Source organism: Crocodylus porosus, unplaced genomic scaffold (genome assembly GCF_001723895.1).
Source record: "Crocodylus porosus isolate Cpor-Errol unplaced genomic scaffold, CroPor_comp1, whole genome shotgun sequence".
Lineage (NCBI taxonomy): Eukaryota > Metazoa > Chordata > Crocodylia > Crocodylidae > Crocodylus > Crocodylus porosus.
The window spans coordinates 43,696,522-43,708,769 of record NW_017728909.1 but is presented as its reverse complement, the minus strand read 5'-3'; the positions used below and the strand labels follow the sequence as shown (position 1 = coordinate 43,708,769).

General features: G+C 41.4%; 1 protein-coding gene across 1 annotated transcript in view; it reads left to right on the top strand.

Moving 5' to 3' along the window:
- Nucleotides 1–11,871, top strand: part of LOC109307684 (interleukin-6 receptor subunit beta-like) — a 47,569-nt gene extending 35,698 nt beyond the window's left edge. The window contains exons 12-14 of the mRNA XM_019531699.1: nucleotides 3,857–3,953; nucleotides 7,074–7,155; nucleotides 11,172–11,871. Of these exons, the coding sequence (XP_019387244.1) occupies nucleotides 3,857–3,953; nucleotides 7,074–7,155; nucleotides 11,172–11,660 (668 nt within the window). The 3' untranslated portion in view covers nucleotides 11,661–11,871. The remainder of the gene's footprint in view (nucleotides 1–3,856; nucleotides 3,954–7,073; nucleotides 7,156–11,171) is intronic.
- The last annotated feature ends 377 nt before the right edge of the window (nucleotides 11,872–12,248 follow it).

The following is a 12,248-nucleotide window of genomic DNA, read 5'->3' as shown; positions in this document are numbered from 1 at the left end:
TTATTATTATTATTATTATTATTATTATTATTATTATTATTATTATTATTATTATTATTATGCTACTGCTTCAGTCTAGACCAGGGCTGTCCAACTGGCAGCCTGGCTACAGGCTCCCACCTGGCCATAGTTCCTCCCATTATTTTGGCTGTTACAGCAACTGAGGTCTCCAGCCTATTCCCCTCTCTTTCAGCTGCCTCTCCCTGCCCCTATTCCTGGGGCAGCATGATGTGGTGGGAGGGGTCCAGCAAAAGGTCCATAGCCATGCTCCTCACACAGCCAGGGGTGTGAGGGAACCAGGCTGTACACATGGCTAAGAGAGGAGCTGGACTCCATGCACTGCACATGCAGCAAGTGGAGGGGCTGCACAGTGCAGGGACCCCAGGAGCACTGCCTCTGCCGTGTGCGGCTCATACTCTGTACCACCTAGATACAGCCTACAGCCTCCTGCCATCCAGAAGTTGGATGGACCTGGTCTAGAGCTAGATGAGCCCAACAACCCATGAGAGAGAAGCAAAGGATGATATCCCACTACAACTTTTTACCTTTAACCCTATTAAAGCAGTGGTTGATATGTGAGAATGAGACTACAATGAACTGCCTTTACTAGAGCAGCAACTTGGAGAGATTTCTTTTGCTTAGATCCAGGCAGTTTTAATTAGCACACACACAATTGTTACAAAGGATTTCAGAGTTGTTTTTATTTTGGGGGAAGGGGAGGGAAGGGGCAGTGCACACACATGCACATATTCTCTCAAAATTTTCCTGAATCAGAGTTTATAACCCTTCAGTATGTTTTGGTAGTCCTCACCATTCACAGGCGATATGTTCTCATATCCCCCGCGAATGGCAAAATCCACAAATAAGGCACTGCGTTCATGAGTGCCATCTGTGTTCATGAACTCAGTGCCCCTGGCGGCTGGTGGGGGCACGGTTGCTCTGGCGGCGGCAGGAGTCCAGCGGCAGTGTCAGGAGCCCAGCGGCAGCAAGCACGGAGCTCCTGAGGAGCTCCTTTAAGTGTATTTAAGATGCAGGTTCAGCATTCGCAAATATTTGAAACCGTGAATGCCAAGCCTACGAATAATGAGGGTTTCCTGTATTTCAATCTAAAAAAAAAATGTTTTTAAGGAAAAAAGGAAATTTTTAACATTAGAAAATAAAATAGTAGCAAAGATTATTAGAAGCATAGTTTCTATTCACACATTTTAGTTAATACTCAGCATTCTAATCATTCACTGACCCTGTCAACAGCAACATCTTCCTACAGCCATTTTGACACTTGGGTTTTGCTACATAGACAGGGTACTCCCAACTATGTCCAAATCTGCAGGAAAGTCTGTGGTTTCTCACAACCCTTTTTGCCTTGGGGATTCGCAGACTGCACTGATGCCTGTGCAGTGCATCTCCACTGAGTAATCTATCACCTGCTGAAACAGAAGGATCTGTGACAAAACCCTCCCAAATACAGTTGGTGGAAAAATGTGATAGGTAGCGTAGTTACCACAACTCAATAGCCACAGTTGACATGTAGTGGTATAATGGATAAAGTTGCTTTTTATTTTACAACCAAGCCAGTTGGACATAATTGTAGCTGGTTATGGAATCAGTGTTGTAATTGTAGGGCACAGGTAAAAGGATCCTGGACCAATGGAGGCAAAAGTGCCCCATGGGTCTAAAGGCGGACAAGGTTCTTTGGGTGAATCTGACATCTTTTATTAAACCAACTTAAATAGTTGGAAAACAATTTTAAAGCAAGCTTTTGGGTTCAAAAACCCTTCGTCAGGCTAAGGAAGTTTCAGCAATTGGTGTGTGCTCTTCCTGATGGAATGAGAAGTAAAGAAGCCAGGGGCTGGGCTGGTATGCATATAAGATAGGCAGTCAGTGAAGATGTAGATTGAGGAGTCAGTGGGTGAGACAGACTGGGGGGGTGGGGGAAGAGAGAGAAAAGGGGGTTAAATAGTGGAGAAGTACCTGGGGAGTCAGATGTCAGGCAGGTTATAATGTGTCGTAAATCCAATGTCTATATTTAGTCCATGATTTCTAGTATCCAGGACGTTGATGAAGTGGAGTTCATAGGCTCGTCTCTGGGAAGTGTTTTGTAAGTTTCCTTTGAGGATCAGGACTGAGAGAGACTTATCATATCCAACCATAAGACCCTAACTGAGGAAATAGCAGGTTTCATTGAATAAATCCTAAAACCACTTGTCACCTGCAGAGCAAGTTTTGTCCAAGACACTACAGACTTTCTACAGAAACTTAAAGACAGACCACCTTCCCAGCAACACCATGGACGTTACCAGCCTATATACCAACATCCCACACCAGGATGGCATTCTAGCCTGCCTTACATATCTACAGGAACAAGATTATAACTCAGAATACAGACCCAAAGACATTACTGACCTTATACAGTTCATCCTCACACACAACAATTTCACTTTTAATAACCAACACTTCCTCCAGATGATAGGAACAGCTATAGGCATCAAAATGGCCCCACAATATGCCAACCTTTTTATGAGCCACCTGGAAGAAGATTTCCTCAAGAACTGCACCACCAAACCCTTGCTATACTTAAGATATATTGATGACATCTTCATCATTTGGACTGAAAACCTACAATCTCTGATTGACTTCCATCAGAAATTCAACAATCACCATCCCTCCATACAACTTTCTCTAGAATACTCCAGCACCAACATCTCCTTTTTAGACACAATGATCAGTATCCAGAATAATAAAATACAGACCACGTTATACAAGAAACCCACAGACCAACATACATATCTGCAACAGAACCAGCAATCACCCTAAACACATCAAAAAAGCTGTGATATACAGCCAAGCCCTCAGATACCACCAAATTTGCACTGAAGAGAACACCCGGGATTGCCTCCTCACCAATCTTAAAAAGGCTTTCACCCAAAAAGGACACTCCTCCAGAGAGATAGATCGCATGTGTGAAAGAGCCACCCGGATACCACATGAAGAAGTGCTGCAGTACAGAAGAAACCCCCCCACAAAGCACACGCTGCTATTTATGACATATCACCCGTCCCTCGAACCCGCACGGAAAATCCTCAAACAATTGCAACCCATACTAGAAAGACACCCTACTCTTAAAAAGATCTTCCCTTGAGCCACCCATCCTAGCTTTCAAACAAGCACCACCCCTTGTTAACCTCATCACCAGAAGCAAACTTCCTCAGACCCAGACCACACTAAATGGATCCATGACAAGACATGCAAAACCTGCCAACACATCTCCATGACCCCCACAGTTACTGGCTTCTTTACTTTTCTTTCCATCCAGGAAGAGCACACATCAACTGCTGATACTTCCTTAGCATGATGAAGGGTTTTTGAACCTGAAAGCTTGCTTAAAAATGGTTTTCCAACTATTTAAGTTGGTCTAATAAAAGATATCTGATTCACCCAAAGAACCTTGTTTGCCTATGTCCTTAGACCAACACAGCTACAACCTACTCCCCTGTAACCATGGGTCTAAAGGCATTTTCAAGTTGAACTAACTGAAGCAGTTTCAGACAGTCAGAACTAAGATGAAGGACCTTAAATTATGGTAATTGGAGCTTATAAATAAGACAGGATGTTTCCCTACTCCTTTCCCACCCTTTTTCTATAGGCAAAGTATAGATGTAAAAAGTTCAGCTCCTAGTAAATTGTGAATCTTGAAATAAGTTTTATATTTTTTCTTTATGTCTAAGCTTGTTGGGATCCCAGAATGTGCATGAAGTTTAAGAAGTTCTGTTGACACCTTCATAGCTTCACAGGATCAGGAGTTCCTTCCAATCCTGATCTCCTAAATCTGACATGTCTCCTCATTTCTCTCTCATAGATGCAGGAGAATTTGAAGGCATTGTGACTGCCCTTTGTCTTGGCATCATGTTCACCATGATTTTTATACCTATTATTTGTTCTTCAATGCTTAGAAGGTAAGTGAGTAATGTTAACTAAACTTCTGTATAGCATTTTATTTCACTGTGTTCTGTGTGTTGGGTCAAATGTTTTATTTTCTACAACCAGACTTTCCAATGTCAAGTCAGGAGCAACAAATCTTTTGAAGAGAAGGCGCAAAAAAGTAAAGTTCTGTTGTTCACTTACATAATGGGCATGTCTATACGAGATGCTTAACTGTGCAGTAGCCTAGGTTACTGTGAAGTAAACATGTGTATCTACATGTGCACATGCTTACTGTTCAGTAAACCTTGCTAATCATAAGTAAAATTTGCTACCTGCAAATGCAAGTAGCAAATTTACTTTCGATTAGTAATGGCACAGTAGCACTCATGTAGACAACTGACTGGGAGCAAATCTGCTCCCAGTCAGCTGTCCACCAGGGGGCAGGAGATTGCTCCCTGCCCCCAGGAGCTGCTTGCTCTGCCACCTGAGCCTGGATGGGGACCATGACCCCCTGCCCCAGCAGCAGGGAGCTCCTTCCCTCCTGATGATGACATAAAACAGAATATTTACTAATGCAACATTAATAGTTATGGCTCAACACATATGAAGTTTGCATTAAAAGTTAACACAATGTTGTCAATGCTGCCCATGTTTCAGAGTTATCTGAGGCATTTGGACTCAGGAGTCTCGATTAAAATTAGTGCAAAGTGGATGCCCTGTGCTGCTCTCACAGCAGCTTTGAAACTCTCAGCTTAGGTCACCAAGATTCGAGTAAACAAAGTCTTATCAAATGTGAAAAATTCATTCAAACCTTGTTGTTGTTGACTACACAATCCTTTCCAGCCCCCTAAGCTGAGATATGCTTTGAGCCATAACTATTAATGTTACGTTAGTAAATACAGTGTTTTATGTTTTATACAGCATCTGGCTTAAAATGTTAAAAGCATTGCTCATGCCTTTTACTATATCAAGGAGTCCCTCCCCATTCCCCCTCCAACCCTGCCTTATGATTCCTTATGATGTCCTTTACAGAGGTAAAGGATAAAGCAGCTGCATACCCAATGCAGCCCAAAGCACATTGGGAAGTAGGTGAAAACCTGATCACCTCTCAAGTGTCAGTGAACTTTTCTGAACAGTAGAAAAACTGGTTTGCCCACTCAGCCAGGCTACCTTGAAAGTCCTTCAGTTTGTCATCCACTAAAAAGCCCTGGCTTTGTGGAAAGGTTTTAATATCAAAGGTGCCAATTATCACCTCTCAGGCAGAACGCCATTGCTTTTGTTCTCTCACTCAGAGACCAACCTGCATCTTCATTGCACTGGAGATGTTCCTAGGAACACACGCACAAACTTGATCTACAGACCCCATCTCACCCGCAGCCCCGCGGTGCCCCTCACTCCCGACCCACAGCCCCCAGCCCTGCATACGATTCTGACAGGCCGTCGCCCCGCCTCCGCCAGGAGCAACGCAAAATCTCGAACTCAGCTCTCGATCAGGCGCGTGCTGCGCTAGGCATTCTGGGAACTGTAGTTCTAATTAGCGGCAGCCATGTTGAAAATGAACCTAGGGAGGAAATGCTCGACATTTGGCTTGCATTTAAAAAACCTGCATGGACATAGCACAGGGATGGGGTTGGCCACAGCCCCGCTTTCCCCTCCCCCTGGGCAGCATCTCCTGCCTGCTCGTCCTCCGCGAGCACAGGCACTGGCCCCTGTGCTGCCCTCAGAGGCAGCCCCCGCCCCCCACCCTGCCCTGACCAAATGTGAGGGGTTCTGCTGTACTCAGTTGGTGGGAGCGAGGGGGCTATCCGAGCTAGATTGGTATTTGGCTCCCCCTGATGGAATCTGCGGGGAATGACACGCGGGACTTGAGTCACTCAAAAGAGTGTGTTGTGCGAACACAAACACAACACACCAAATTAACCCGGATTACAAGTTTTAAAGCACAGTAAATTAATGAGGATTAAGCACAGTGTCATGTACAAAGGCCTTTAGGTATCATGGGAAGAAGAATTCTTAAGAAATTTTTCTTGGTGGCCTCCCTAAAAAAGTTGGTATGTTGTAGGGCCATGTTGATGCCCATAGCTGTGCCCATGGTCTGGAGGAAGTGTTGGGTATTGAAAGTGATGTTGCTGTGTGTGAGGATGAAGTGTATAAGTTCAGTAATATCTTTAGATCTGTTCTCTGAATTGTAATCTTGCTTTCATGGATATGTAAGGCAGGATTGGATACCATCCTGGTGCGGGGTGGTATATAAGCTAGTAACATCCATGGTGGCCAGGAGGGTATTGCTGGGAAGGTGATCTATGTTTTTAAGTTTTCGTAGAAAGCCTATTGTGTCTTGGACAAAACTTGCTTTTTGGGTGACAAGAGGTTTTAGGATGGATTCAATTAAACCTGGTATTTCCTCAGTTAAGGTTTCATGGGTGGATATTGTAGGTCTGCCTGGGTTCCCCTGTTTGTAGATTTTAGGGAGCATGTAAAAAGTCCCTGGGTTGGGTAGCGGGGGGATTAGTTTCTCCAGCTTTTCTTGTCGTTTTGATGGAAATGATTTGATGGTGGTTTTGAATTCTAAGCTGAAAGAGGGAATTGGATCTTCCTCTAGTTTTTTGTAGTAGGTGGTATCAGGGAGTTGTCTATTGGCTTGTTTTATGAAGGCTTGCACATGTTGTCTTTTCTACCTATGACCTGAAGCCCAAACTATAGAAAATAGGGCAGCTGTTTTACACTCACCCTCCTGGTCTCTAGGTCTGTGGGAGAGACCTTCACAAGCTCATGCTTGCTCATGGAGGAGAAGTCAAAGGCAGGATTTCCCCCTTTCTATGGAAATCCACCTGTAAATGACTAATCATAAGACAAACTCCCCATGCTTATACAACTGTAAAAACCCCAAAGGAAAAATGGGGAACAAGAGTAGCCAGCAGACAGTTGGTGGAAATAGTGGTAAATTAAGGAGAGTCTAAGATATGAAGTAGACATAGAAATAAAGCCAGCTTATTGGGTAGATTTGAAGCTCTTAATGATACTAAATAATTACACAGTTACAAAGTCACTAACTTACTGGGGAAATACGGGCCAAAAGGGTTCTGGCTTTCAATTTTTTTGGTTGTTAATAACTGACAGAATATCCCAGTTTAATGAAGATGCCTTTCCAGGTCAAAAAGACAGTGTTGGCCAAGCGTACCAAATCCAAGAAATAGTAACACCATCCAAGAAATGGCAAGAACAAATCCAGAGGTATGAAAAGTACGTTTGAATGAGCTTTTACAACAATACAGATTTTAAGTCCTTTTTCTCAATTTTGAAAACAAAACATTCTTGATAAATGGCAACTAAATACTTCACAGAAATGTTCCTGGTAACTAAAGACTAAGTGGAAGCCATGGTAATATCAGAAACATAGCAACAGACTTATTATAGAAGATATTCCTACTCATTTAGCTTAAAGGATTTTTCATCCAAAGCATTATATAACATGTACAAAATCAAAGGTAAAAAGAGCAACAAAAACAAAACAATAATCCCAAAAAATTATAAAAGGGAAAGTGGAGTCAATCAATTCTTAAACAGTCAATTTTCACCATCAGGATCAATAGCTGATAAGTCTAGGGCCCGTCAGTAATTCGTAAAATAGTCCAAAAACATGAAACTTAGATAAAATGCTTTGCATCTTCTGATACTGTTAGAATTTGGTTTAGTTTTAGCTCTGTTTCCAACGTCACCACACTATTAGAGAAATCACTAGTTCCCTAACTGATCTCACCATAGTTATTTAAGAAGGCACCTGCTAGGCAACGATTGCTAAAGAGTCAGGGGTGCACTTTTGCTGCTGGCAGGGTTTCTTGCACAAGTTAGAAGTTTCTCTCATAAGCGCCCCTTGTGGACACCTCAGGGTCATCCTGTTCACAACTCAGGCCTCTAAACATCTGCCTTCTAAAGAGCAGGAATACATGTTCCTCCCAAACAGGGTTGCAAGCTACTTTCAATTCAGTTTGATTCAAGAATCCTACTTAATTAAAAACTGCAGGACCTCTCCACCAAACTGGTAATTAGATTCAGGAGCTGCCACTAAGGAGTAATGCCAAGTAAAAGTATGCCCCAAACTCTAACCAGTTACCCTGTACATGTATAACATAGGGACACTCCTGAAATGTACCAGGGAAATAGTTTGAGCTTGAATAGTCTATGCTTTAATTTGAAAAGGAGGAGCTGAAATTATTAAGACTCACGAAACGTAAAGTACGGGCAACTGCACATACCAATCAGCATTGTTCAATTGTTCAGGTCTTTTAAGAAGTTTCACAGTAGTCAAAAGCATTCAGAAAATGATCAAGAATGAAGTGTGTCAGGTTAATAAGTGGAAAAGTCCTGGTAGAAACAAAGAATCAAGCTTCAGGTGACAAAGTTTCTAGTGAGGATTTCCTTTGTAACCTCAGAAAAGAGGCCATAAATCATAAAGAAAATAAATCTAAGACTCCCTGGGTTAAGCGCTTCACTGAGTAACAGCAGCTGTTGAAATACAACATTTTGGAACACAGGAACTGACATGAAACTGATCAAGGCAATGATCAATGTCTGGCACTTCTTTTACCAGATAGTTCAGAGGGAGGTGCCAAAACCACTGTAATGGACAAAGACGGTGTAAGCTAATCAGAACAAAATTTGCCATTAACTCCAGATGAGTACAAATGTTTATACCATGAAGCTTGGTAATTTAGTGGTTAGGGGGGCAGAGCTGTTGTGTCATTTCTAATGCACCCAGTCAGTATAATGTAATCCTTGTTTGAATCCATTTGAAATACTAATTTCAAATAAATACCATTTTCTTTTAACAGTTAATATTTATTTCACTTCCATTGCTCTTGTTGCTTTTCAGATTCAGTTAAATATCAGTCTTTCTTTTTTCTTCATCCACGGCCTTGCCTGTTTGTCTCATACCTCCACTTATTTTTTAAGCCAATAGCTGTAAACACAAGTAAAATGAGGTTTTTGCTTTAGTTCTTCAGCCAGCGATAGGACTGAATGAGCGCATCTACGTATGTCTCTATGGCGATGTTGTTACTGTGCCTTGTACTAAATCGTGGCGCAATAACAGCCCATACTGCATCATACGTGCAGCGCATGGTTATTTTTAGTAGCTACTTTAGCATATAGCAGCATGCTATACCGGGAAAGCATGTTGCTGCAGTGAAGTAGCTGCTGGTCATGTGTAAATGACTGTGGATGCTACATCACTGTAGTGCAGGGGCAGCCAATTATTTTGGGCAGAGAGCCACTTACTGAGTTTTGGCAAGCCATTGAGGGCCACATGACAGGCAGCCGGGGCAGATAAATATTAATTTTCTAAATTTTTTAGGGGCCCCGTGGGCTGGGTAGAATGGCCTGGTGGGCCGCTTCCGGCCCCCAGGCCACATTTTGCCCACCCCGCTGTAGCGTGTTGCTACGGCAATGTAGAATCACATGTAGATGAACCCAAAGAGAAGTATATACAGCTTATGTTCTCTTTCACTTGTTAGTGCCTTATCCAGTTACCCAGTTTTTATGCTCATTAACCATGATGTTGCAGCTGTCATTCTGGTTGTCACCACTTCTTGATAAGAGACTATTCCGTAATAAGGATTATCCTAGACAATGTTAGGTTTCAAAGATGCAGAAATTTTGCTATTTCTGTGAATCCCACATACAAAATCCCTCTGTGTAAAACACACAGTGGGCACATCTATGCATTCATTAATGCACAGTAGTTACGGCACATTTAATTTAGAACTTGCTTAATGAAGTACTAACTAAATGTGCGGTAACTAGAGTTACTGCCCAGCTGTGCCGGCTTTTTTAGTGACAATACTGAGCAGAAGCCTAATAATACTGCACAGTAGCATATTAGCACTGCCTGTGCTGTGACATGCTACTGTCCAGTGTTATTAGGCTACTGAGTATTAAGTGTCTCATGTAGATGCACCCAGTATATAGGTCTCCATTTAAATAGGGAAAATTTTGAATACAACCAAGTATCTGCTGCATCCATTATGAGTACAAATAAAAAAGTCATGGATCAAAGCCTCCAGCCTTCTTTTTAGCCTTCTTTTCAGATTCTTTCATTCCTTGGAGATCTCAGAACAGCAGAGACTCCCTATGCCTGAAGAAGGGTGCTTGTGCCTGAAAGCTTACAAAGAAATTTTTTCCAACTAGTCAGTTGGTTTAATAAAAGATATCACATCTACCCAAAGAACCCTGCTTGCCAGCCTTCTTAAGGTTTCATGGAATACTAGTTCTGGCAGGGTGGTTGCTCTTTTGGGCCAGACATCTTTCAGAAATTGGCAGAAAACAAAATGAAATAAGGAAATCAAATACAATATAATCTTGCTCATTTCTTGTGCCAGTGGTTATTACATAGCTTGTCAACTTAAAATAAGTGAAAAAGATTAATGACTTTATGGGTCAGAGAACATAGCATCCAGTCCATAATTTAGAACAAGAAAAAAAAAACCAAAAAAACCCTCCATGTAACCAGGAGACAAGGGTACTATTTATGGTATATATCAAACTTTTAAGCGCTCTCACATGTAATTGTATTCACAGCTGTAAAAGGGGAAAAAAACCAAACATGCTACATATTTCTACCAGGGTAATGAATGGCTTTTGCATTATGCTGTTCTATATTTAACCCACTCTTTCCCTAAACCACAAAGTGACAGGGAGGTGAAAAAAGGCACCACAGAGGGAGTGGTATCAAAAGCAGTTTGGAAGAGTTGTACCATTCAACTAAAGTCTTTAAATGTTTATAGTAATATGTGAATCAAATTCATTGATAAATTACCCTGTCCAGCACATCCTGTAGTTAGTGATACATTATCTCCCTAAGGTACAAACAAGCAAAGCTTGCAAATAAAGAATTTTATTTTTGCAAATATCTAGTTGGTCTAAGAAAAGATAACATTTCTGCCATGAGTTTTGATTCCAACAAGGAACAATCACGTTTAACACTAGGGGATAGAGACCATGGTCTTAGAAAGAAGTATTTATTTCCCTGGTGATAAATGTGCAGAAGCACTGGGTTTAAGCTGTGAATTCAGATAGTAAACAGAACTGCTTATCTAGCTAGATTACCTCAAATAGGTAGGTAATAGGCAGAGCCAGGCTTCCTGTTCCATGATTTTGTTTTTCAGTTCCTTAGTTTTAGTAAATTACTTACCTTAATATCCTAATTTTACCAAATGCAGAAAAAAAAAATTTTTTTCAATGTCATTTTGCAGGATACTCCAGGACCCATTTCAATATCATTACTTCAAATACAATCTGACAATGACACTACCAGTCTTCATGTCATAGAATGGGAGTCAAAGGCTTCTTGGGAACTAGATCCCTTTGAGGGCACAAAGGAAGACAATGAGCCTGATAAGAGCCAGTTTGAAGTGGCTGGAGGTAGCCCAGACACCAGTGCAGATGCTTCAAAAATCGCTGAAAAAGAGACTGCAGCTGAGAAGGAACGAGCTAGCTCTCTTATCAGGACACCCCTTCTGAGTGACTACACAAATGTGGAATTCAGTCAAAAAGCCATGCTAAACCTGATAATGAGTCATCCTGCAAAGGCTGCCTCCCCTCATATGGAAACTAAACTAAATAATGCAGAAAATGCAAAACAACACTTTCTACTTGCTCCTCAAGACTATGTGAAACAAAACCAAGTAGTGTTTATGCCAACAGGACCAACACTAGTAGAAAAAGTCACATGTTGGAATTGAGGCCTCTCAATGTCTCCCCATACTACAGGGTGAACCAAGCTTTGGCTGCTTGGAAAATGAAGTTAGGATGCTATGCTACAGTGATTCTATTAAGATGGCAACGTCAAATCAAGGATTTTGAAAAGAAAGGTGCAGATGTTGTGGCATATCATTAGATAGAACACTTTTTTCCTACAATTAAAGAAAAGCTAGAAGCTTTATTAATTTACTAGGGGCCTAGCACTATTATTCAGTTTAAGATCCAAGTAAAAATAATATAACTGAATGGAATGTGATCTAATTTGCTAGATTATACATTACATTTTAAAAAGACAAACTAGGCAAAACCAGTCAATATATATTGTTTCAGTAATCTTGCAGTCATTGTACATGTCTTATTCAGATTCATAAAAGAAAAAAAATCTAGTCGTCTGGAGTATCTTGACAGTGTCTCCCATACTTTAATGTCACTGAGTCAAAGTTCACCTGAGTTAATATTACTACACCTAAGATTTTTAACCAGAGCTAAAAGACGCTGCAGGGTGAAATAGAAGAGAGAAATTACCAGGCCCAAAGAAAGAAAGGCTTGAATAGTGGAACAAGAAGACC